Source organism: Megascapheus bottae, chromosome 16 (genome assembly GCF_031878675.1).
Source record: "Megascapheus bottae isolate mThoBot1 chromosome 16, mThoBot2.hap1, whole genome shotgun sequence".
NCBI lineage: Eukaryota > Metazoa > Chordata > Mammalia > Rodentia > Geomyidae > Megascapheus > Megascapheus bottae.
Genome location: NC_143524.1, coordinates 22,096,824 through 22,124,752, shown reverse-complemented (window position 1 = coordinate 22,124,752; position 27,929 = coordinate 22,096,824). Strand labels below are relative to the sequence as shown.

Sequence of the window (27,929 nt, the reverse complement as noted above, 5' to 3'; positions counted from 1 at the left end):
GGTTGAAACTTTCTTAATAAGGACCAAGAATCACAACAAATCAGAAAAAGGATGGATAAGTGGGACTGCATTAAACTGCAGAGCTTTTGTATGGCAAAGGACATAGCTAGTAAATTAATTAGGAAGCCTACAGAGTGGGAGAAGATCTTCATCAACCATACAATGGACAAAGGCCTCATATCTAAAATATATCAACAGCTCAAAAAATTGAATCACTCCAAAACTAATCTCCAAAGTAACAAACATCCCATTAAAAGGTGGGCCAAAGACTTAAAGAGAGTCTTCTCTGAAGAAGAAACAAAAATGGCCTATAGACACATGAAGAAATCCTCAACATCTCTGGTCATAAAAGAAATGCAAATCAAAACAACTCTAAGATTCCACCTCACTCCAGTAGAATGGCCAGGATCAAGAAAACTAATAACAACAGATGCTGTTGGTGGGAGTGCAAACTCGTTCAACCACTATGGAAAGCAGTATGGCAGTGCCTCAAAAAACTAAACATAGAGCTCCCCTATGACCCAGCAATTCCACTACTTGGCATTTACCCAATCATCCAGAAACAAAGACATACTAAATCCACCTGCTGTTGACACTTTCAATTTCCATTTTCAATTTTAGACCTTGGCTAAAATTCTAAGACAAGGAAAAACCCAAATTACCCCACTATAAAAAGATTTCAAATACTGAATAAAATCTGAAGTTGGGCATTGGTGACTCATACTGGCTACTCAGGAGGCTAAGATGAGGAGGATTATGATTCAAGACCAGCCCAGGAAGAAAAGTCAACTAGACACCATTTCCAAATTTATCAGCAAAAAAGCTGGATTGGAGATATGACTCAAAGTTAAACAACATCCAAAGAAACAAGCTGAGTTTGACCCAGAGGCTTTGAGTTTAAATCAAGGTGCTAGCAAAAATAAATATATGGCATTTTAACTAGTTAGTTAAATGTTACAAATATGTACTGTTACTGATACCACAACTTGTTGAAGGATTCTAGTATCTTACTCTTAAAACTTAAAATGATCTTGATAAAAGTCACCTAAATGTGAGTAATGAGGACACTTATGAGACAGAAATATATTAGCACAAGCCAAGCACCTGTGGCTCATGCCCATAATCCTAGCCACTCAGGAGGCTGAGATCTGAGGATCATGGTTCAAAGCCAGCCCAGGCATGCAAGTACCTAAGACTCTAATCTCTAATTAACCACCAAAAAACCTGGAAGTGGCACTGTTGCTTAAGTGGTAGCCAAGCACTAGCCTTGAACTGTTGAGCTCAGGCCGAATTTTACTGACTAAAAGAAAGAAAAAAAGAAAGAAAGAAACATATTAAGACACATATACTAATATATGTATATAAATTACCTGGTAATTTTGTCTTAGTATCTTCAATTCTGCATTTATTTCAGCATTGGCTTGAATTTGTTGTTGAAGTAACTGTTGCATATGTTGAAAAGACATGATAACATCCTTTAAAAATATAAATGATATGTATATAAATGATATAACATATGTACAAATTATATATAAAACAGTAGATGTTTAAAAATTCATTCCTGAAACAAATTTCCTAGTCATTTAATTCATTATTTTAAGGTTTAATTTCAATGTTTTATGTTTAGCTAATAGAATATTTTGTAACTTACTTCTTAAAATATTTTTATTATCTTTAAGTAGTTGTACAAAGTAGTTGCCATTCACCAAAGTGGTTTATGAATACAGTGCATCTTCACCACTCTTTCCAATAATTTACTATTTAAAATAATGTATATGATGTCATTTCTTACAAAATACTCCATGAAAAGTGCCTAAAGCTGGGTGGCAGTGGCTCATGCCCGTAATCCTAGCTACTCAGGAGGCTGAGATCTGAGGATCATGGTTCAAAGCCACACCAGGCAGAAAAGTCCCCAAGAGACTTTTATCTCTAATTAATCACTCAAAAACCAGAAGTAGAACTGTGGCTAAAAGTGGCAGGTCACTAGCCTTGAACAGAAAGAATTCAGGGACAACACCAGGCCCTAAGTTCAAGCTCCACAACCAACAAAAATAAATAAAAATGCTTTAAATAAATTGTTTAATGTACCATAGGTTTTAGGATGCTATTGAAAAATGTGAAAAATCAAATCACAATTTTTGTTGGCTTTTCTTATTCCCAAATAGTAAAAATATTTCTCTTCTAAAATTTCATATGGGTTATAGAATTATAAAATATCATACTCTAAGCCAGGTGCCAGTGGCTCACGCCTGTAATCCTAACTACTCAGTAGGTGGAGATCTGAGGATCACAATTCAAAAGCAGCCCAACACAAAAGTCCGGAAGTCTGGCACAAAAATCCAAAAGTCTTAAAGTCCTAAGACTTCTATCTCCAATTAACTAACAGAAAATCAGAAATGGGGAAGTGACACTGTGGTTCAAGGGGTAAGGTGGTACCTTTGAGCTGAAGAGCTCAGGGATAGCACCCAGGCCCAGAGTTCAAGCCCCAAGACCAAAAAAATAATACAAATAACAAATAGACTTTAATGACAGAAAAATGTTCTATGAAAGCCCACATATAAATACATTTCAGTTACTATCTGATAGCATATCACTGGCTAAACAAAGAAATATAATCTTTTTTTTTTGTGGGTTATGGGACTTGAACTCCGGTCCTGGGTGTTGTTATTAAGCTCTTCAGCTCACAGCTACTGTCGTACCCCTTGAGCTACAGGGCCACTTCCAGTTTTCTGGTGGTTAATTGGAGATAAAGAGTCTTACAGACTTTAGTGCCCGGCTGGCTTTGAACCTCAATCCTCAGATCTCAGCCTCCTGAGTAGCTAGGATTATAGGCATGAGCCTATAATCTTTTAAACTGAGAGTATAGCCAGACACTTGTAGCACACCTGTAATCCTAGTTACTCATCAGCCAACCATACCCAGCTATTATACTTTTTGGTTTTCTTTTTAATATATACTGAATCCCAAGATAGCTAATGACTGCTTACCTGTTTTTCTTCTTGAATACGGGTAATCTCTTCATTAATTTTCTTGTTTAATTCCAACTCCTGCAAAATTGAATAATTTTTTTAAAATTCTGATGTAAACTTTATCATAGTCTATATTCACTTCAATACCCACATTCATTTGTGGTCAAAAGAGAAGCACCAATGAATTAGAAAAGGTCTTATAACCCAATAAGAGCAATACAAATCTATAAATGTTAAAACTACAAAATTTCTTTTTTTTTTTTTTTTGCCAGTCCTGGGCTTGGGCTCAGGGCTTGAGCACTGTCCTTGGACTTTCTCAAGGCTAGCACTCTACCACTTGAGCCTCAGCACCACTTCTAGCTTTTTTCTATGCATGTGGTACCAAGGAATCGAACCCGGGTCTTCGTGCATGCTAGGCAAGCACTCTACCACTAGGCCAAACTCCCAGCCCCCAAAACTACAAAATTTCTTATCTCTTATTTCTTCCTTCAAGATACCACTGAAACAAAGTTTGGCCCTGGTGGTTCATACCTGTAATACTAACTACTCAGGAGGCTGAGAGCTGAGGATCATGCTTTCAAGCCAATCCAGGCAGGAAATTCCATACTTATCTCCAATAAACTCCTCAAAAAAGCTTAAAGTGATACTGTGGCTCAAGAGGTAGAGCATTCAAACTGAAAGAAAGACGCTCAGGGGCAGCAACCAGGCCCAGAGTTCAAGCCCAAGGTCAGAAAAAAATAAAAATAAGAGATCCCACTGGACCAACATCTACTGTAATGGTATCTGAAAACCAAATTTAAGGAGAAACAAAGCCAGTTACAGTGGCTCACACCTGTAATCCTAGTTACTCTGAAAGCTGAAATCTGAGGATCGCAGTTCAAAGCCAGCCCTAGCACTAAAGAATGTGAGACTCTTAATCTCCAATTAATCATTAGAAAACAGGAAGTGGGGCTGTGGCTCAAGGGATAGGGTGGTAGCCTTGAGCTGAAGAGCTCAGGGACAGTGGCCAGTATGAAGGAGAAGGAGGAAGAAGAGGAGAAGGAGGAGGAGGAGGAGGAGGAGGAGGAGGAGGAGGAGGAGGAGGAGGAGGAGGAGGAGGAGGAGGAGGAGGAGGAAGAGGAGGAGGAGGAGGAGGAGGACAACAACAACAACAACAAAATGCCTATAACCAAATTGTGTTGCTCTAAAGTTCTAGTAATGACAGAAATTACATAATCTTTAAAGCAGACTCATAACTTAATTTTATTATATATATTAATTTTAGAAAGAAATAGTGGTATAATCCTGAAATTTTCATGTTTTATTATAAAGTATTAATTTTATATTAACTTAATTTTATATAACCTAATTTTATATTATTCCAATACCACATTGAGTCTTTCCTGAAGTTCTTCACATTTTTGTTCTTTAATTGTTAGACTGATGTTCTCTTCTCCCATTTTACATTGACAGGTTACTTTGGACTTTATCAAGTCTGAAGTTACTTTTTTTAGTTCCTTAAAAAAAGAAACATCAAACAGAAAATTCAGTACATAAATTTCATCAAAGCAAGATACTTTTCACAATCTAAACATCCACCTTTAAATCTCTAATTATAGGGCCAGGAATGTAGCCCAGTGGTAGAGTGCCTGCCTAGCATGCATGAAGCCCTGGGCTGGATTCATCAGTATCATATAAACAGAAACAAGTGGTAGAGTGCTGGCCTTGAGCCAAAGAAGCTCAGGTACAGTGCCTAAGTCCTGAGTTCAAGCCTCATGACTGTCCAAAAAAAAATTATAAAGTGAGGCAAAATACATGGGCCAAGTATACTGCTTTATAGTAGAATGCACAAAGCCCTGTGTTTGAGTTCTCGGAACCACATACACAGAAAAAGCCAGAAGTGGTGCTATGGCTAAAGTGGCAGAGCACTAGCCTTGAGCAAAAAGTGTCTAAGGACAGTGCTCAAGCCCTGAGTTCAAGTCCCAAGACTGGCAAAAAAAAAAAAAGAAAAGAAAGAAAGAAAAAAGGAAAAGAAAAGACAAAAGAAAATCATTATATGTAACTGGCAAGTCAGAATAATTTTACATCATCTTCTCATATATTAATCTTAAGACTGAAATTAAAATCAAAGACCTCCATGAAATGATTTTCTACTGAAAAATACACTTTTGATTTTATAGTCTTTACAAGCTTTTAAATATCCTGAACTTTTAGTACATTGTCTGTTTTCTAACCATTTTATTCAAAGCTGTTAGTGCAGCAAATAAACAGTACATGCTTTGATCTCATTAAATTACAACTTATAGTTCCTAGAGCCATAAATACTGTGCCGTTTTCTGCTTCACCCTTCCTGTTCTGGCTTAGGGTAGTCTGTTTAATATCACTATCTCCTTGAGTGTTCTGACATTTACTCAGACAAATAACAGAGGTTATGAATGTTGCTCATAGATAATATCAGGAATTCCTCATGATTGCCATTAATAGTGAACCCAACATTCAGAACTGTAATACCTATTTAATCTAACAACTAAGTTTGATCTGTGTAACTATGCTCTGCAAGAAAAGGAATTCCACCTTATCATAAACCAATAACTTAAGTGTTCTGGAAAAAAATCAAAGAACAGTATAAAACAAAACTGAAAATTATCTTTGGGAAAATTGATGCTCAGAAGTTTTAAATGAGTGATATAATCAGTGTTGGTAGATTTGATTAGTTTCTGAAAAGGAAAGTCAAAAAAGAAAACAATTCTTAAGGTTAAATAGCAAAGCTACAGAAAATATTAAGTTAATGAACCTAGACTGTAAAATTGGCTCTTAAAAATGTATTTTTTTTATATTTCACCCTTGTAGTCACTCAGACTTTGAAGTCTCAAAGGTAACAACATTCCCTTACTTTATTCTTTGGTACAATCTCTCTTCAAAAGAACAATTTGGCAGAATTGACTCTGTTATGGTTTGGATATGAAAGGTCCTCCCACAGGTTGACTGCTGAAGGCCTGGTCCTCAGCTGCTTTAAGAGGCGGGGCCCAGATGGAAGAGAGTAGGTCATTGGAAGCTGTATCTTTTCTTCGTTTTGTACTTCTGTCCCTGCCTCAGTCTAACAACCTGAGGTGAGCTGTTCAGCTCCAACACATGCTCCCTACCAAGCTATTCTGCCTACCATTGTCACAGAAGCAATGCAGCCAGGGACTATGAACAAAGGACTGAAACAAATAAATCCTTCCTTCTACATGCTACTCTTCTTTCTATTAAAGTCATTGCTTGACTGTGTGCCTCTAATCATATTAAACAATATTTATTAACATGAACTCTAGGAAATGGAAACAAGTGGTTTCTCTTCTTTGTTGTTGCTTTTGTTCTCTTTTTGTCTTATTTATCTGTCTTCAGGACAAAGACAGAAATGGAGGGTCAAAGAGTGAACAGAGACAACAGTGGTACTCTCTAGACACTATGTTGAAAATGAACTACACAACTTATGGGTTGGGACGGAGGGAAAAACTGAGAGCAAGGGAAGCGTTAACATTGTCCAGTAACAAAGATACTCATTACCTGGCTTATGTAACCTGTAACCACTCTGAAAATCACCTTTATAATAACAATAAAAATAAGGGACTGGGAGCGTGGCCTAGTGGTAGAGTGCTTGCCTACAATGCCCAAAGCCCTGGGTTCAGTTCCTCAGTACCAGATACATAGAAAAAGCCAGAAGTGGTACTGTGGCTCTAGTGGTAGAGCTCTAGAAAGCTCAAGGATACTCCTCAAGCCCTGAGTTCAAGTCCCAGGACAAGCGAATATAACTGTAAACCTTCTATGAATTACAATTTAAAAAAATGGTTTTTTAAGTCATTGCTATGGGTATGGGGGAGAAAAACATGGGAGGGGGTAACAATGTTCAACAACAAATGTACTCACTACCTTATATGTAACTGTAACTCCTCTGTACATCACCTTGACAATCAAATCCAATTAAAAAAAAGAAAAAGTCATGTGCTGGTAGCTTACACCTGTAATTCTAGCTACTCAGGAAGATGAAATCTGAGGATTGAGGTTGAAAGCTAGCCAGGGCATGAAAGAGACTCTTATCTCCAATTAATCACAAGTAGCACTACAGCTCAAATGGTAAAGCATTAGCTTTGAGCTGAAGAGCTCAGAGACAGTGTCAAGACCCGGAGTTCAAGCCCCATGACCAAAAAGAAAAAAGAAGCCATTACTGTTATTCATAATTTTTTTAAAAATCCTTGTTTGATAATTCCAACATTCTTGCCATGTCTGACTCTAGGTTGTATGCTTGCTTAATGCTTTCAAATTTTTTGTCCTTTGTGATAACAGCTAGTAAGAAAATCCATAGAATGGGAGATCTTTCCTAGCTATATATCAGATAAGTGCCTCATATCTAAAATATACTTAGAGCTAGGCATGGTGGCTCACACCTGTAATCCTAGCTATTCAGGAGGCTGAGATCTGAGGATCAAGGTTCAAATCCAGCCAGGCACAAAAGGACCTGGGACTCTTATCCAATTAACCTCTAGAAAAGGAGCTAGGCTCAAGGGTAGTTTGGTAGCCTTGAGCTGAAGAGCTCAGGGGCAACACCCAGGCCCAGAGGTAGGGTGGTAGCCTTGAGCTGAAGAGCTCAGGGGCAACTCCCCAGGCCCAGATTTAAGTCCACGACCAACAAAAAAAAATATATAGGTACCTTTATGTCACAATAATATGTCATTTACATTGGGAAGCTCCTTTCTTTTGTTGTCTCATGGTTGTTGGAAAATTGCTAGCTACAGTAAAGTTGCATTTTTCTTGATTTATAACTACTAAGGCTATTATTTGTCTGTTCCTGAACCAATGACTATGGTGAGATAAAAATGGGATGGTCTTCTGTTTAAACAAAGAGATCTCAAAATAAAATATGAATAGTGTTAAGAGGAGAAAAAGGGATGCTGGTACAAAGTATCTAACCAATAAGTGCCCAATGCATTCTTCAGGATGCAACTTTTTTCTATTTTCAAATATGCTACACTCTTTCCTGTCTCAATACCTTTGAACATACTGTTGTTCTCTTCTGTCCTCCACTTTGTCACATCCTAATTTTTTTCTTCAGCTCACTTATACAGTTTTAAATTATACATATACTTATTTATTTTATTCCTAACTCCACTACTGAGTTGTATATGACAGTAAAAATGTTTTATTTTCTTTATAGTTCTATCCTAGTGCCATATAGTACCTGGCATACAGAAGTCATTCAGTAAATATTGAATTGATCCATGAATGGTACTAACAGTGAATTTTTTTTGTTTTTGTGGGTCATGTTGCTAGAACTCGGCCTGGATGGCTATCCCTGAGCTCTTCAGCCCAAGGCCAGGTCCTTTTTGCTGGGCTGGCTTTGAACCTTAACCCTCAGATCTCAGCCTCCAGAGCAGCTAAAGATTACAGGCATGAACCACTGCACCCAGCTTAATAGTGAATTCTTGCTAACTGCCCACATTACTATAAAAGTTCATTCACAGATAAGAAGTCAAAGAAACAATATTTTGCATGGATTTGAACAAATTCATTCAGTATATTTACTAGAGCCATAAAACTTTATAAAGCTTCATTTATCTTTATATCAGTATCAACCCAGCAGTTTTTTGTGACATTCCATAAAATTAATATTTTAATTATATTTTATTTTTTGACAGTCCCAGGGCTTAACTCAGGGCTTGTGCAGTATCCTTGGGCTTTCTCAAGGCTAGATAGAGCTCTACCACTTGAGCCACAGCATCACTTCTGGCTTTTTCTATGTATGTGGCTCCAGGGAACTGAACCCAGGTCTTACTTAGTGCATGCTACGCAAGCACTCTTACCACCAGGCCAAACTCCCAGCCCTATTTTTAACTATATTTTTAATTGTATGAAGTTTTATCAGTTATACCTTTTTTAAGCTGTATAGTTCAGATTCTTGTTTTTCAATTAAAGTTGAAAGTTGTTTGTTTAATTGTATTGCTTCCTGTACTATAATGAAAAAAACAAGAAAATATTACATTCACTGTAGATTTCAAAGTGTATCACTAACATGACAGAGAAAATAGTTGCAATGTAATATATGACTATAACTTGATTTAATATCAAACTTCCTTTTATTATTACTATAATTACTAGTGCAAATTATTCATGATAATTCTAATATTTTCTACTGAGTGCGTAAGTTTAAGGTAGCACCTACCATTTTGTTCTAACTTTACATGATCCTCTTTTATCAATCCAAATTGATTTGTTATTGCCACACAGTATTTCTCAATTTCATTCCACTGTTTATGATGATCTTCTTTAGCCAGAAGATTTAACTGAACCTTCTGTTCCTAGTTGGCAGAACAATTTTAGTTATTTAGTTCTTTTTCTCTCCTTGTCTCTCTCCCTCCCCTGTCTTTCCATATCCCCCCTCTGTCTCTCTCCATCTCTCTCCCTCCCTTCCTCTCCATCTCTCTCTCACATCCTCTCTCTCTCACAGCCTCTTCTTCCCTATGTCTGTCTGTCTGTCTGTCTGTCTGTCTGTCTCTCTCTCTCTCTCTCTCTCTCTCTCTCTCTCTCTCTCTCTCTCTCTTTCTCTCTCTCTCTCTCTCTATCTCTCTCTCTCTTGCTCTCGCTCTCTCTATTTCTCTCTCTCTTTCTCTCCCCCATACACACACACAGAAAATATGTAAATATGAAGTGATAAACAACTGCTGCTAGTTAATATGCCAAAAATAAATGTTGTAAAAAGTATTCTCTGAAGGTCTACCATAGTATGGAGGAAATATTCATTGGAAGATATGTTTTAATCTATGTAAAACAATTTTCTTTCAATAATGAAGCAGTCCTTTCAAGTTAGGTTACACTTCTCTTGATTTCTCAAAATCAACTGTTTTATTTATTAAAAAGTATATAATGCCAGCCAGGAGTTTGGCCTAGTGGTAGAGTGCTTGCCTAGCATGCACGAAGACCTGGGTTCAATTCCTTGGTACCACATACTTAGAAAAAGCCAGAAGTGGTGCTGAGGCTCAAGTGGAAGAGTTCTAGCCTTGAGAAAAAGCCAAGGACAGTGCTCAGGCCCTGAGCTCAAGCCCAGGGCTGGCAAAAAAAAAGTATATCATGCCTATAATCCCAGAAATTCAGGCTTGAGGATCCAAAGTATCATAGTTCTAGACTGGCCTAGGCAGAAAAGTCTATGAAAACCTCATCCCAAATATAACCAACTTAAGAGTTGAACTGGATGCTCAAGTAGTATCAGCCAAGTCAATACTAAGCACTGAGTTCAAACCCTGGTATAGCAGGAGTAGAGAAGGAGGGTAAAAAAGAATCAGTTTAGCACTAAATAAAGTGTAAGGGTAAGAGTAGGATTCAAAGTCTTACTTTTTTTCTTTCCCTTACTTTAAAATTAGGACATATATATACATATACATACATACATATATATATATATTTTTTTTTTGCCAGTCCTGGGCTTGAGCTCAGGGTCTGAGCACTGTCCTGGGGCTTTTTCCTCAAAGCTAGCACTCTGCCACTTGAGCCTCAGCACCTCTTCTGGCTTTTTTCTATGTATGTGGTACTGAGGAATCGAACCCAGGTCTTCGTGCATGCTAGGCAAGAACTTTACCACTAAGCCAAACTCCCGACCCCAGGACTTATATTTTTGTTTAAATTTTGTTTATTTATTTTTGTTACAAGATCATCTGGCACTTGAAGCCTTTACTTATTTTTTAGTGATTTAATAGTACCGGGCATAGAATCCAGGGCTTTGAGCACACTAAGCAAATACTCTACCACTGAGCCATGCACACAATCCAATATTCCTCTGCTGATAAAACTAGCTTTAACAATTTAAAATATTTTTTGGTTAGTTGTGGGGCTTGGGCACTCTGGACCTGGCACTGTCCCTGAGCTTTTCAGCTCAAGGTTAGCGCTCTACCACTTGAGCCACAGCACCACTTCCAGTTTTCTGGTGGTTATCTGGAGTCTCATGGACTTTTCCTGCCTGGTTTGCTTTGAACCCTGATCCTCAGATCTCAGCCTCCTGAGTAGCTAGGATTACAGGCATGAGCCACCAGCGCCCAGCTTTAATCTTTTTAGTTTAAAATAAAAACAACTTTCACTAATACTAATAAAGAGAACACATTACAGGAGAGCTGTGGCTAACTAAATTATTTTGGCAAGTCTTATACTAGTTTTAACTTTTTCAAAGTTATTTTTTAATTATTTTAAGTAAAGTGATAGTATAATTGGTAATTACGTTAGATCAGTTGAAAGTTCTGACAAGTTTCTTGATCTTTCAGACTCATACTTTGGTTCATTTATATAGATTGTGAGGCAGTTACAAATGCAAACAAGTTGACAACCTTGAACATCTTCTATTTCCTTAGGTAGTCACTAATTGTCAAACTATTAAACAATGAAAAATAATGAACCATATTAATCTTTTCTAAAATATATTTGCTAACTTATGAAATTATATTAACTTATAACAGATTTGTATAAATCTAATACTATTTCACTAAACACTGTCTAATAGGATATTTTCAATTCAAGGAATATTCCAGTTTTTCAATTCAAATCCGTATTTGTATAGCCTTTAAGACAACACTATCTAATAAGCATCCAAAGCCTCCTTAGCCTCTATGAGCAGTAAATAAGATGGTAAGTACAATCATGTTCAGGAAAAATATACAGAAAAGACATAACATAGGCACTCCCTATTCATAGAGCTCAATATACATTACTTTGGTGTGATATATTGTATTCTAACATCCTCTGCTTGAAATGGAAATCAACAGGGGGGAGAGAAAATGGGAGAAAAACAAGAAATGTACTCTGTTCAAGAAAAAATGTACTCAGTACCTTGCTTATGTAACTTACATCACCTTTACAATAAAATAAAACAATTTAAAATTTGAATTCAAGGAAAATAAAATAGAATAATAAAAGGGGTGTCATTAATCAATATGCTTTGTACAAATAAATGAGACACTGCATTGTAATCCTTTTGTGTAACTCCTTAAAGATAGTATTTTTAAGACTCCAGATGTTTGGAAGGTCTCCAATGAATAAAACCATAGTGAAATAGGAAGAAAAAAGAAGGAAAAAGGAAGAGGGAAGAAGGAGAAAGCGGAAGAAGAGGAGAGGGGGAGGAAAAGGGAGAGGGAGAGATAGAAGAGAAAATTGTTTCATTTGTTTACATGATATTCTGCTTTTCAAGCACAAAGTAATGAAAATATTATCATTAAAGCTCAAATATACAATCCCAACCACAAATAAAGATCGCATTGTTGAAATGAATTAAGTACATGTTTTTTCTTCTTCCCTTTGTAAATTGATTTGAATTATTTCTCTTATACAATTTTACAACTAAAATAATAAAGATTTACTAAGTTCACAAGACTTAGTTTAAAGAATAATAACAGGATGCACTACCCTCTAAATCATGTGAAGCTCATTTTAAACTAATCTATAAAAATCAAGATTAGAGAAAAAGCATGTGCATAGTTATATATGTGTGTGTAGTCTTTAAGTTTACTTTAAAGCCTTAAGATATTTAAAGTGGGAATAATTTTAGAATAGTATTTGCACACTATTTTTTAGAAAGACGTTCACTAATAAAAGTCATCACTATACATTTCCCTCTCTTCCTATTTGCTTAAAGAGACTAATGCAAAAGTTTCTGGAGATAATTATTCATGAATAAATCTTATAGAAAAAAATGTAAGATATATTTCACAATTTGTTGTTGCCTTTGCTTGCTTCCTTCTTTCTCTCTCTCCTTTCTTTCTTTCTTTCTTTCTTTTTTCTTTCTTTTTTGCCACTCCTGGGGCTTGCACTTGGGATCTGGGCATTGTCCTTGAGCTTTCTCAAGGCTAATGCTTTAGCCCCTGAGCCACACAGCACTACTTCCAGCTATTTCTGTGCATGTGGTACTGAGGAATTGAACCCAGGGCTTTGTGCATGCTAAGTAAGCACTTCACCACTAGGCCAAACTCCTAACCCCAAATTTCACATATTTTTAGTTTCCAATATTGCAGTATTTTTAATATGAACTCAGATTAAACAATAGTTATAAAACTCAATTCTGTGTGTGTTTGTGTATACACACACATGTGTAAGCTTTGGGGCTAGCACTCAGGGTCTGAGTACTGTCTTTGAGCTTTTTTGCTCACCATTAGTGTTCTCCCACTTGAATCACAGCTCTACTTCTAGCTTTTTTTTTTTTTTTTTTTTTTTTTTTGCTGGTCCTGGGCTTGAGCTCAGGGCCTGAGCACTGTCCTTGGATTTTTCTCAAGGCTAGAACTCTGCCATTTGAGCCTCAGCACCACTTCTGGCTTTTTCTAAGTATGTGGAACCAGGGAATCAAACCCGGGTCTTCGTGCATGCTAGGCAAGCACTCTACCACTAGGCCAAACTCCCAGCCCTACTTCTAGCTTTTTTTAAAAAAAATTTTACTGTAATGTATAGAGAGTTACATTCGCCATGTAATAGGTGCATTACTTCTCACACCTTGATACCCGCTCTCATGTGGCTTTTTTTTGTTGCTGTTGTTTATTGGAGATACAAGTCTCACAAACTTTCCTGCCCCAACTGGCTTTGAACCATGATCCTTAGATCTAAGTCTCCTAAGTAGTTAGGATATAGGTGTGAACTACTGGCACCCAGCTATTTTCAGTATTTTTAAGGGACCTCCATAATGATTTCTATAATGGCTAAAATAATTTATTTTTCAATTAAAGCAAAGGTTAATATGATTGAGAATAACCATATACTTTCTTTTTTCCATGTATTTTTGTTGTAATTAATAGAAGGGTTACATTATATTCACCAGACAGAAGGTGCATTACTTTACAAACATTGATACCCTTTCTCATGTCTTGGTCCCCATTCCCTCCCTTCCACCCCCACCCCTAACTTGTTTTCCCTCCTTCCCTATCCTATTTCAAATAACCAAATAAACATATACAAAATATATCAGATAACAAGGTGAAATACTGTAACAATATGAGATAACAAAAGGAGAGCAAAAGAAATGAGAGATAACATAGTACATTAAGGACTACAATCACTCATTATATGGCTTTTGTTTCTATATCCTGGAGGTCCTTTCGTTTAGCATCATACTATATGGCCTTATGTATCTAGGTTTTGCTCTATTGTAAATCTCTGCTAGGAGTACCCAAGGTTTCTACTGATTATGATAAATGAGGAAAACCATTGAGCCTATGTTCTTTGGGTTTGGCTTACTTCACTTAATATGATTTTTTTTCTAAGTCTTTCCATTTCCATACAAATGGGGCAATGTCATTCTTTCTGACAGCAGCATAGAATTCCATTGTGTATAAATCAACTATATAATTTCTTACAGAAGAAAATGTTTTTAGACTTAAGATCTTTCTGGAAATGACTTCATGCCTACAAATATTATGTTTATCTGTAATATGATTCTGCTTAGCTATACCATTCTGGGGCCTCTACCCAAAGGAACAGATCGACATACAACAGAGATACCTGCACACTCGTGTTCATGACAGTACTATTCGTAACAGCCAAGCAACGAAATCACCTACATACCCAACAATCAGTAAATGGGGGAAAAAAGAATGTGATACATATACTCAATGTAGTGCTTTTCAGCTGTAAAAAAAAAAAGGAATGAAATTAAATCACTTGCAAGTTAATGAATGGTATTAGAATGGTATCATCTTGAGCAAGGTAAGCTCAGAAAGATACATTTTTTAACTCCTATGAGAGATCTAGACTTGAAACAATAATAAACCATCAAAATAACATAGTGTGGTTTTAAATAGAGGACTGTGGGTAGGGGGGGACAGTGAAATGGAAGAGGAAAAAAGAGATGGCAGGTGAACATGACCAAAAATACATTTTATATATATGCATGAAAATGACATAAAGAAACCCATTAGAAAGGTGAGAAACAGGAGGCTAAGAAAGACTAATAAAGGGGGTAAATTGGATCAAAGTACATAATAAGCACTAAGTAAATATCACAAAGAAACCCCTTTGTATATTAATTCACACAAATAAAAATGTGAAAATTTGCTCACTTCAGTAACATATATACTAAAATTAAAATAATACAAAGAAATTCTGTATGGCACTTACACAAGTATGACATGCAAATTTGTGCAGTGTTCCATATTTTTTTTTTGTCAGTCGTGGGACTTGAATCTGGGCCTGGTCATTGTCTCTGAGCTCTTCAGCTCAAGGCTACCACTCTACCCTTGAGCCACAGTGCCACTTCTGGTCTTCTTGTGATTAATTGGTGATAAGTCTCAAGGACTTTAGTGCCTGAGCTGGCTTTGTACCATGATCCTCAGATCTCAGCTTCCTGAGTAGAGAGGATTACAGGCGTGAGCACATGGCAGTATTCCATATTGTTTAATGTGAAAAAATAAAGAGATCTTTCTTTTACATCTTCTGTAAGAAAAAGTGATACATAAAACACGTAAATGAAAGTTAAATGATGCCCAGTATCAAAAAAGAAAAGACAAAGTGACTTAAGCCCCACCAGTTGCTCATGCCTGTAATCCTCCCTATTCAGGAGGATGAAATCTGAGAATCATGGTTCAAAGCCAGCCCTGGCACTAAAAGTCCTTGAGACATCACCAATTAATCACCAGAAAACCGGAAGTGGTATTGTGGCTCAAGTGGTAGAGCGCTAGCCTTGAGCTGAAGAGCTCAAGGACAGTGCCTAGGCCCAGAGTTCAAGACCCATGACAAACAAAAAAAAAAGTGACTTAAAGATGATCTGAAGGCCCAGAGCGTGGCCTAGTGGTAGTGGGCTCGCCTAGCATGCAAGAACCCCTGAGTTCGATTTTCCTGAACCACATACACAAAAAAAGCCAGAAGTGGCACTGTGGCTCAAGTGGCAGAGTGCTAGCCTTAAGCAAAAAGTGTCCAAGGCAAGTGCCCAGACCCTGACTTCAAGCTCCAGGACTAGCCAAAAAAAAAGACCTGATAAAATTTTACCCAATTGCTTGGCTCAAGGGTAGGGCTATAGCCTTGAGCTGACAAGTTCAGGGACAATGCCCAGGCACTGGCCTAGGAATGTAGCCTTGAGCTGAGGAGCTCAGGGGCAGCAGAGACAGCACCTAGGCAAAGTTCAAATCCCATGGCCCACCCAAAAAAAATTTTTACCCAATTAAGCAATATTAATTAGTTTACCTAATTATACAACAGTCATCCATAATTGAATTATACAAGATACCAACTATATAGTTATAACTGAATATAACAGAAAAGATTTTTCTCACTGATCAAATCACAATGATCGCTAATTTAGTGTTATAAAATTTTTCTTTAGGAGGGCCTGGATTTGGCCTAGTAGTAGAGTATTTGCCCAGCATGCAGGAAGACCAGGGTTCGATTCCTTGGTACTACATACACAGAAAAAAGCCAGAAGTGGTGGTGTGGCTCAAGTGGTAGAACTCTAACCTTGAGAAAAACCCAAGGACAGTGCTCAGATCCTAAACCCAAGCTCAGGACTGGAAAAAATAAAAAAATAAATAAAATTTTTCTTTAGGGGCCAGGAATTTGGCCTAGTGGTAGAGTGCTTGCCTAACATGCATGAAGACCCAGGTTTGATTACTGAATATAACATACATAGAAAAAAGCTGGAAGTGGTGCTGTGGCTCAAGTGGAAGAGAGCTAGCCTTGAGAAAGCCTAAGGATAGAGTTCAGTCCCTGAGTTCAAGGCCCAGGACCAGCAAAATAAAATTGTTTTTCTTTAACAAGTTTTGTTAAATTCCTTTTCTGGTAATTACTGTGATTATATTTTTTTAATTTTATATTTTCATTGTAATGTATAGAGGGGTTACTGTTACATTCGCCAGATAGTAGGTACATTACTTCTCACACATTGATACCCCTTCTCATGTTTTTGTCCCCATTTCCCTTCCTCTACCCCATCCCAATCATCTTGTTTTCTCCCCTTCCCTTTCCACTTTCAAATAAACATACATACAATATGCCAGGTAACAAAGTCAGATACAGTAACAATATGAGATTAACCAAAGGGCAACAAAAGAGAAGAGAAATAACATAGTACATTAAGAACAACAATGTGATTATTTTTTTAAAGATAGGTTTACAGAGTGCAGTTTAATAGATAAATCTTTCCATTCATGATACGTTAATTTATCTAGAGAAAAATAATCACTTCTACAAGAAAATCAGCTTACTGGATTTCCAGAAGACAGAGACGTACTAGTAGTTAAGTGTTTACCTACAGGAATTTTTTTTTTCAGTACTAGAGTTTGGGTTTGAACTCAGAGGTCTTGGCTTTTTTATGCAATCCACTTGACCCTGCCCAGCCCTATTTTTGCCTTAGTTAATTTCCTGGTAGGGTCTCTTAATTTTTCCTAAGGGCCAGCTTCAAACTGTGGTCCCCCTACCTATGGCCTCCAGTGAGGATATGATCACAGGCACAAATCAAACACAGTTTATTTGTTGAAAGGAATCTAACCAATCTTCTATGGGGGCTGATCTCCTGATCTCCATCTTCCAAGTTATATGTGATTATAAACATGAGCTTCCCTGCCCAGCCTATAATGGATTCCATTAAAGGTTTCTAGCTGGTTATTGTGACTCATTCCTGTAATTCTAACTACCTGGAAGACCAAGATCAAGGGGCTTGCTGTTGAGGTTTCCTTAGGCAAAAAGTTTCAAAGTTCTCAACTGAACAAAATCTAAATGTAATTGTACATACTTGTCAGACTAGTGTAAGCATAAATAGAAGGATTTAGGTCCAAGTCAGCCAGAGCAAAGAGTGAGACTATTACCTCAAAAGTAACCAGAGCAAAAAGAGCTAAGGGTGCGGATCAAGTAGCAGACAGTCGGCTCTTGAAGGTGTGAAGCCCTGAGTTCAAAATGGAGCCCCCCCAAAAAATTCCTAACCTATTTTTGAAATAATTTCTTTCAGAACACTTCACCTGGTTACTCTTCAGAATCCTACCTTTACATTACTATAGTTGCTAACCTATTTCCTATCTTGCCCATGAATACAAATATTATAAAAGAATAATATACTACTTAGAATAAACTAAGATTAAATTTAAATAATGAAAAGGTCATATGATTTATATAAGAATAGTAAAATAACAATGACATAAGAATTACAATATAAGACAAATATATGCAAGACTATTTAGAGTGAAAGAATATTTGTAACTTTGAATAAAATGTAAGTATTCTGTCAAAAGGTATATAAGACACTGACTAATCAATACACAAAATCATTTTAATGAAAAGTGATATAATGCTTTGAACTGCCAGAAAAATTAAAACTAAAACTGAAATACCATTTAAGCTAAGAGCCTGTGATTCATAATAACAAAAAAAACTTGAAACATAACTAAACACTAGGATCAGTATACTATATGTTCCCATGTTTTTAAGGTTATAATATCTGTTTAATGAAATTTTAAGCTGGAATAAAATAAAACACGCTTTATGTTGCCTTTGATCTTTTAACTTGTAGTCCTATCTTCCAGGTCAAGGGGCATATTATTCAATTTCACTATATTTTGTGTAAAACCACTGTAGCGTTGAAGATGACTTTCTGTACAAATGTCATAGTACTTAAAGCTAAACTGGAATCTAGTTTTTCAGCTTCTTAATTAAAATCATAGCTTAAAATAGTCTGACAATATTATCTTTACTCTTTCCAGTTGAACAGTAACAGAATTTTCACATCTTTTATTCAATCAAGCTTAGCAGCAATCTTCTATGAGCCCTTTTATTTTTTAATACACCAAAACAATTCAAAGAAGCAAAATACCTATGTCATAGGAGTACTCTGTTGTTTCTTAATATATATATATATACATACACACATATAGTATAGCATGCTCAAAAATTAATTTTACTTGTGTTACTCCAGACAATGAAGACCGTATAGCACAAACTCATCAAGAAGACTTCTGAGGATATAAGTAAATATAGAAGAATTTTGTTCAATCAAATTCACAGGAAATAAACCTTCTAAATAAAATAGAGCTACAAAAGGAATAATATAAAAAATATTCTATAAAATGTTACACTGGGGGCCAGGAGTTTGTGGTAGAATGCTTGCCTAGCATGCACGAAGACCCAACTTTGATTCCTTGGTACCACATACATAGAAAAAGCCAGAAGTGGTGCTGTGGCTCAAGTAGTAGAGGTCTAACTGAGAGAGTCCAAGGACTCTGTAAAAAGCAGAGTTATTAAATTTTATATATACGTAAGAAATAAATACTTATTGAATAGCACAACTTGAATACTTGTTGAATAATAAGTACCATATCCTAAGTGTAGAATTATATAAAATGAATACCATAAAATGCTACTATATTTTTTGGGGTCGATAATAACTACATGTCTACATACATTCCTTGAAAATGCATTAGTAGATTTTAGAACTCATTTTGTAATAGATAAACATTATGTAAACCACAAATAAATTTGTGAAATAATTCACTTATATTATACTGTACTCGAAATTATAGTAGGCCTTTAGATAATATAGCAATATACAGGTTTCTGTTTTTGAAACCAATGTCATATTTAATAAACACACTATTACTATGCATTTTAGGTATACTTATCCAAGTGGGGAAAGCATATATATTGTAACTTCCTTACCATTTCGCTTACTTTCTTCTGTAAAGAATATTCTGAAACCTTCAAATATGAAGAAAGAAAATCTCATTAAAAGTCATTATTAAAACTTACTTTGGGGGCTGGGAGTTTGGCCTAGTGATAGAGTATTTGCCTACCATTCATGAAGACCCAGGTTCAATTCCTTGGTACCATATACATAGGAAAAAGCCGGAAGTGGTGCTGAGGCTCAAGTGGTAGAGCTCTAGCCTTGAGAAAGTCCAAGAACAGTGCTCAGGCCCTGATCTCAAGCCCAGGATTGGCAAAAAAAATTTTATGGTACTTGATATTTATTTTCTATATACAATTTTTAGATTTTTTTCCATTTTTATTATTAAGTAGTTATACAAAGGTATTAATTCCATGTCAGATTATGAGTACAATGTATCTTTTTTTTGCCAGTCATGGGGCTTGAACTCAGGACGTAGGTACTGTCCTTGGACACTTTTTTGCTCAGGGCCAGTATACTACCACTTGAGCCACAGCACAACTTCTGGCTTTTTCTGTGTATGTAGTACCAAGGAATTGAACTTAGGGCTTAATGCATGCTAGGCAAACACTCTACCACCAGAGGCCATGTTCCTGGCCCAGTACAATACATCTTGATCAAGGCTACTCCATCGATCATTCTTCCCCATTTTTCCTCGTGGTCATCTTTATCCTCATTATGCAGTTCAGTTTTTACATAATGTACATTGAATGTGACTGACTGCATTTACTCACTCTTTCTTCTTCCATTTATGTGCTCTCCTCCTTCATTGCCCTTCTCCTCAAATATGAAATTTTTAGTGACCTTTTTCAAAAACTTATTTACAAAACATTTTTCCTTGTAACAAAAACAATATATTCACTAATTTGTTTCCTAGGATCTTGGGATACAGCAATGAACAAGACAAGTTGTTGCCCTTCAGAAGAATTTTTCCCAGCAGGAGTGGTAGTCGACTGACAATAAATATAATTAATATATAATAGAGTGATACATACTAAGACAAAAATAAAAAAGGTAAGATAGGAAAACAGTCTAAGAGAGTTTCCTGTGTCATATTAGCTCTTTACTGAAGAAAATTTGAAAGAACAGATGAGGATAGGAATGAAAACTATTATAAATAAATCTTCTCACAGCCCAGAGATAAATCGTTAACAATTTGGTATTTCAAATCTTCTTTGGATTTAAACAGACCCAGCAATGGGAACATTAGTGGCTTACATCTATAATCCTAGCTATTCAAGAATCTGAGATCTGAGGATTGTGGTTCAGCCTGGGAAGGAGTCCATGAGACTCTTCTCTCTGTTTAACCACCAAAAAGCCAGAAGTGATGCTATGGGACATGTAGTCAAGTGCTAGCCTTAAGGGGAGAAAAAAGCGCAAGAACAGAGACTATTGGTGTTTAGTTTTATCTAAAAGCAAATAAGCAGAACTACTATATTTTGGTTTCTAAAAGAAAATGTTAAAAGTGTAGAGGAAAAACATTCTAATAATGTAAAGGGAGATTTCTAATGAGAAAAGAAGCCTTATTAGAAATTTCATTCTTAGTTTATACTCTTAGAACAGGCTCATTATCACAGTAACAAAACACACTCAGCAAATACAAATGTTTGCTCTGAACATTATGACAGTTTCAAAAATTGAAATAAAGATTCTAAACTTTGAAAAAGAAAAAAACAGAGCTTAGACCAAGTTCAAGCCCAAGAACAGCGCAAAAAAATAAAAGAAGTAACTTTCAAAACTTATTGAAGGCACTGTTCAAACCTTATCACGTTTGCATTTTATTTTTACTAAATCCACAGCTGTATTTTCTTAACATTTCTAAAGCCCAGCTGCAGTTATTTTTTACAGTAAAATTTGAAAGCAATATAATTACATTGACAGATAATCTTTTTTTTATAGATGATTGATTATATGCACACAGTTATGGACTTTGAATCTCAAAGCCTTATTGCTTCCTAAGCTCACAATACTTAAATCATGCTCCTCGTCCTTTCTTTTACTTTAGTTTTTGTGGGGTATTTTTGTTTGTTTGTTTTCCTTGGTAGTGGGGCTTGAACTCTGGGTCTGGTCTCTTCAGCTCAAGGCTAGCAAACACCCTACCACTTGAGCCACAGCTCAGCCTGGCTTTGAACCATGACCCTCAAATCTCAGCCTCCAGAGTAGCTAGGATTACAGTGTGAGCCAGGGGCACTCAGCTACTTTAGTTTTCTTTTTTTTTTATTTTGTTTTTGTTTTTGTAGGTCATGGGGCTTGAACTCATCCTTGGTGCTGTCCCTGAGCTCTTCAGCTCAAGGCTACAGTCCTACCCTTGAGCCAAGCCCCACTTCCAAAGTTTTCTAGAGGTTAATTGGAGATAAGAGTCTCAAGTCCTTTTGTGCCCAAGCTGGCTTTGAACCTTGATCCTCAGATCTCAGCCTCCTGAGTATCTAGGATTACAGGCATAAGTGGCCACACCTGGCTTTAGTTATTTTTTAATAGGATCTTGTATCTTTGCCATGGGAAGGCCTTGGACTGAAATCTCATCATCTATGGACTCCCAAGTAACTGGGATTAGATATGATCCCCAAAACTTAACTTAGTTCAGATGGGTTCTTAATAACAATAATAATAATTACAATAATAATGTAGTTAGGGCCGGGAGTTTGGCCTAGTGGTAGAGTGCTTGCCTATAGACCCAGGTTCGATTTCTCAGTACCAAATACATAGAAAAGCTAGAAACAGTGCTGTGGCTCAAGTGGTAGAGTATTAGCCTTGAGGAAAAAGCCCAAGGACAGTGCTCAGGCCCTGAGTTCAAGCCCCAGGACTGGCCATAATAATAATAATAATTATTATTATTATTATTATTATTATACTATTTTTTCTCTTCTTTTCTTTTCTTCCTCCACCCCCACCCCAGGCTGGCCTAGATGTAATCCTCTCAATTTCTGCCACTTGATTAGCTTGCATTAAAGGAATGAGTCGATATGACCAGCTGGATAGTACATTTAATGTTTACTTCTTGACTCAAAAAAATCACATACAATTTGGTTAATAACACCAGACATAGACAGCTTTGTACTATAGAAAGCTGATACTAATCAATAAACTAACTATAAAAGGCAATTGCAAAAACACATAAATTCTATAGCTACTATGTTACAGAAAAAAAATAATTGGCTGAAATGCACACTTATTTAAAGAAACTTTATTTTCCTGGTTTATGAAAGTTGGAAACAGAAGCCCCATATGTTTTGTATGCTATACAAGGACATAGATTTTTCTCATCCTTGCTGTAACATCAGTGCCAAGAAAAGAATTTAGCACACAGCATGCCTTCAACAAACATATACTGAATTAAGTAACTGATTTCTGTACTCTCTATGAGACTGCGAATGGCTTAAAGGCAAAGGTAATGCATTCATAGCCTATACTTACACATAACAACACAATACTAAACATATACACAATACTAAACATATACGTAAGGATTTTATCAATGCTATTTTATCTTAATTTTTAGGGACAAAGTAAGTTATATAGATTTACTTATTTTACTCATATATATAACAGTAAAGTACTATTTAACAATGATGAGGGGCCAGGAGTTTGGCCTAGCAGTCAAGTCCTTGCTTAGCATGCACAAAACCATGGGTTTGATTCCTTGATTACCACATATACTGAAAAAGCCAGAAGTGGTATTATGGCTCAAATGGTAGAGCACTAACCCTGAGAAAGCTCAAGGACAGTACCCAGGCCCTGAGTTCAAGTTCCAGGACTGGCAAAAAAAACGATAACACTAAATATATAGATATACAGATATAGTTATAGATGATATAGATATAGACACATGTTTTGTTTTGTTTTGGTCATGGGACTTGAACATCCTGAGCATTTCAGCTCAAAGCTACTGCCCTCCCCCTTCAGTCATAGCACCACTTGTGGTTTTGTGGTGGTTAAGAGTCTCAAGGACTTTAGTGCCCAGGTTGGCTTTGAACTACAATCCTCAGACCTCAGCCTCCTGAATAGCTAGGATTATAGGTGTGAGCCACTGTACCCAGCTGACATTTTGTGGTAAAGGGGCCAGGAGCATGGCCTTGCGTTCAAGCCCCAGGACTGGCAAAAAAAAAAATTGTGGTAAAGATCTCAGGAAGAGTATTACATTATATAATACATTACATTATGTAATGTGTATATATACATATATATGAATATTGTCAGCTTTGCTTTGCTAGTTTATATTATTTAATGGTACTTTACTTACACAATGCTAAAATAGAAAAATTCTCCTTAAGCAATACTGTTACTTTACCTGTAGTGTTTTTAATGTTTTCTTCAATCCTTCCATTTCTTTTTCTTTTATTTCTGTAGCAAGTTGATATTGTCCCTTTAAGTAAAAATTATATTTCAATTACATTTCTAATATAAATATTAGAAAAGGGAAAATATAAGAGCTCAAAAACCAAAGTCTGTCTGTATAGTAAATTACATGCCAATTAGCTTCAAAGTACTGAAACATTGCAGTTTTCATAAAATGAAATATCTTTTTTATGGTATTGGGGCCTGAGTTCAAGATCTTGCACTTGTTAGGCAGAAGCTCTCCCACTTAAGCCACTCCTCTAGCCCCTTTTTTGCCTTTGTTATTTTAAGGTAGGATTTCATTTTATGCCTAGACTGTGATCTTCTATTTGTGCTTACCTATGTCGCTGGGGATAAGAGACCTGTGCCACTGTTTCCAGCCATTTTGTTACCCCTATAGCTGGCGTAACAAGTGCACATCACTCCACCCAAGGCTAGCACTCCACACTTGAGCCACAACTCCACTTCCAGCTTTTAGGTGGTTAATTGAAGATGAGTCTCACAGACTTTCCTACCAAGATTGGCTTTGAACTGTGATCTTGATATCTCAGCCTCCTGAGTAGGTAGGATTATAAGCATAAACCACCAGTTCCAGCTTAATGAAATATACCATAAAAACAAATTGGGACTGGGAAGGTAACAGTGGAAAATGGCTTGACTAGCATACACAAAGCCCTAGGTTTGATTCTTCAATACAACATAAACAGAAAAGGCCAGAAGTATCCCTGTGGCTCAAGTGATAGAGTGCTAGACTTGAGCAAAAGAAGCTCAGGGACAGTGCCTAGACCCTGAGTTCAAGCCTCAGGACTGGCAAAAAAAAAAAAAAAAGCACATAATTTTTATCAGTAGAGCTTTCCTAAGAGAATTTACAGATGATAGTTGTTTACATTCTTCTTTTGTTATTTTACATTACTAAAGCTAGAATATACCATCTCCTCAAATCTGTAAGAAATTAATTATTTGGAAGTGGCACTGTGGCTCAAGTGGTGCAGCACTAGCCTTGAGCTGAAGAGCTCAGGGACAGTGCACAGGCCCAGAGTTCAAACCCCATAACCAACCAACAGAAAAAAAAAAAAGGAAAGGGAAGGAAGAGAAATTAATAAGTTCTAAGATTTCCATGAATAAAATATGTGTAAGCACAAGTCACCCATAGAATTTACATATACCTATACACATCCTCCTGTACACTTTAAATTATCTTCAGATAATAAATAATAGCTAATGCCAGCACGATGACTCACGCCTGTAACCCTAGCTACTCAGGAGGAGGCTGAGATCTGAGGATCAAGGTTCAAAGCCAGCCTGGGCACAAAAGGACCTGAGACTCTTATCTCCAATTAATGTCTAGAAAACGGGAAGTGGGGCTTGGCTCAAGGGTAGGGTGGTAGCCTTGAGCTGAAGAGCTCAGGGATAGTGCCCAGGCTGAGTTCAAGCCCCAGGACCCACAAAATAAATAAATAAATAATAGGTAATACTTTATTAATGCTATGTAAATAGTTGCTATACTACATCTATAATCCTAGCTACTCAGAAGGCTGACAGCTAATACAGTTTAAAGCCTGCCCATGCAGAAAAGTCTCTGAGACTCTTATCTCCAATTAGCTACCAAAATGCTGGAAATGGATCTGTGGTTCAAATGGTAGAGCACTAGCCTTGAGCAAAAAAGCTTAGGGATAGTGCCTAGTTCCTTAATTCAGGCCCCAAGACTGGCACCAAAAAAAAGTTTTTAAGCAATCAACATTTTCCATTAATTTATTACTAATACTCCTAGTGTAATAAACAACTATAATTACATTCATTCATTCATTTATACTTTAATTTTTAAAATTAATACATACCTTTTCTTCTTCCAAAGCATACATCTTCATCTGGAACTAATAGTTTTTAAAATAAAAATAAAAATTAGTAAACTGTTATAGTGAATTATACTGGTTAATAAGACTATAGAAACTTTTTACATTCCGATATCCTTTCGCTTTAATATAAAGTGAACATTCTGCTTCCACATTTAGAAAATAATTAATTATATGAAAGGGAGAAAAGTCAGTTGTCAAAGTAAATGAACAACTGAATCACATTCAGATACCAGTAATCTCTCAAAGTTTAGTTTTCCCCTCAAGAAATTTTCTTAAATGTCAGAATGTTTTGCCATCTTCTCCTAAATAATATCATGTATCATTTTCAGAAATATAACTTAAGAAATCTGTATAATTTGTATTTAAGCATTTAACATTTATGTTCTGAAAGTTTTTTAGCACATGACAGTAAAATAAAGATCTTTCTAAAGTAATGACATTTGAAAACAGAAAAGCTAACATGTACATGCCCCCTAAAAATAATGAAATATTCTAAGAAGCATGTTATTTTAGCAAAATTATCAAGAAATAAAGGTTTATTTGGGAATTTCCTTTCTCCTTTTCCAAACTAATAATTTACATTCAAAAATTCTTTATTTAAAACAATGGCAGAGTGCTTGCTTAGCATGTGTAAGATCCTGGGTTTGATCTCCATTATTATAAAACAAAAAGAATCCAAGAACATGTCTGCTAACTTTCAGGGATTTAAGCATTCTTACCCAAAGTCTCTTCTGCTGGCAAAGATGTAGACTAGCTCTCTCCTAGACAGCACTATGCTATGCTTGGGCTTCAATTAAAACTCTGCTAATTGGTTAGGTCTATTTCAGATTAAAGTCTGTCATTTGTTTAAACAAATTCATTCTAAGATATAAATGATCAGTAGCCTTAACCCACCAATGATGTAAGATATATAGGTTTATTTCTTTGGATGTGTTTCTTTTCTAAACACAGACCTCAATAAAGATGAAAAAAAGAAAAAGAAAAATGAGGACACAGAGATAGACATAAGGGAAAAAATTCTAGAGGACATTTACATCGATGCATTTTCTTCCTTTCTTTTTTTTTTTTCTGTCATGTCCTGGGCGGTGAACTCTGGGCTTGAGAAATGACCCTGAGCTCTTCCGCTCAAGGTTACCACCCTACCCTTTGAACCTCAGCACCACTTCCGGTTTTCTAGTCGTTAATTGGGGATAAGCGTCTCCTAAACTTTTCATGCCCGGGGTTCCTCAGATCTCAACGTCCTGAGTAGGTGATTCCAAACATGAGCCACAGGCTCCTGCCTCAATGCATCTTCTTTTTTTTTGCCAGTCCTGGGTTTTGAGTTCAGGGTCTGAGCACTGTCCTTGGACTTTCTCATGGCTAGAGCTCTACCACTTGAGCCTCAGCACCACTTCTGGCTTTTTTCTATGTATGTGGTACCAAGGAATCGAACCTGGGTCTTCATGCATTCTAGGCAAGAACTCCACCACTAGGCCAAACTCCTGGCCCTCAATGCATCTTCTTAAACCCATAGTTCTAACCATTTTGAACAGTGATGAGATACAGAATTCAAATTAATTGCCTGAGTAGTTGATGTGTTTCTTTAAAGTCTTTACCTTTAGGGCCGAGAGTTTGGCCTAGTGGTAGAGTGCTTGCCTAGCATTCACCAAGGCCCCAAGACCCAGGTTCAGGAAAAAAAAAAAAAAGCCAGAAGTGGTGCTGTGGCTCAAGTGATAGAGCTCTAGCCTTGAGAACATCCAAGGACAGTGCTCAGGCCATGAGTTTAAGCCCCAGGAATGGCAAAACGAAACAAAACTATTAGTCTGTCTGTCTTTCTTTCTTTCTTTCTTTCTTTCTTTCTTTCTTTCTTTCTTTCTAATTTACTGATGGTTGATATTTATGAAGCCTTTAGCCTAACATAATCATCTAGCACTTTGAGCTACAAAGCCACTTACAGTTTTTGAGTAGTTAATTAGAGATAAGGATCTCATGGGGATTTTATTTTATTTTATTTTATTTGCCAATCCTGGGCTTGAGCTCAGGGCCTGAGCACTGTCCTTGGGTTTTCTCAAGGCTAGAGCTCTACCATTTGAACCACAGCACTACTTCCAGATTTCTTCCGGATTTCTTTATGTATGTGGTAACAAGGAATTGAACTTAGGTCTTCATGCATAC

General features: G+C 36.5%; 1 protein-coding gene and 1 non-coding gene across 4 annotated transcripts in view; one reads left to right on the top strand and one right to left on the bottom strand.

The window, feature by feature from the left end:
- Ccdc73 (coiled-coil domain containing 73) overlaps positions 1 to 27,929 on the bottom strand; it is a 102,621-nt gene that overhangs the window by 38,921 nt on the left and 35,771 nt on the right. For 2 of the 3 annotated variants that reach the window (XM_090347929.1, XM_090347927.1), the window contains exons 5-12: positions 25,758 to 25,793; positions 23,873 to 23,947; positions 19,581 to 19,619; positions 9,148 to 9,283; positions 8,857 to 8,936; positions 4,337 to 4,465; positions 2,988 to 3,047; positions 1,371 to 1,475 (exon numbers count right to left, since the gene is read on the bottom strand). In XM_090347929.1, coding sequence (XP_090204055.1) covers positions 1,371 to 1,475; positions 2,988 to 3,047; positions 4,337 to 4,465; positions 8,857 to 8,936; positions 9,148 to 9,283; positions 19,581 to 19,619; positions 23,873 to 23,947; positions 25,758 to 25,793 — 660 coding nt within the window. The remainder of the gene's footprint in view (positions 1 to 1,370; positions 1,476 to 2,987; positions 3,048 to 4,336; positions 4,466 to 8,856; positions 8,937 to 9,147; positions 9,284 to 19,580; positions 19,620 to 23,872; positions 23,948 to 25,757; positions 25,794 to 27,929) is intronic. The other variant, XM_090347930.1, reaches the window with a different exon arrangement.
- On the top strand, positions 14,997 to 15,103 carry LOC150053007 (U6 spliceosomal RNA). The gene has a single exon (XR_016538203.1). It is a non-coding gene; the product is annotated as a U6 spliceosomal RNA (small nuclear RNA).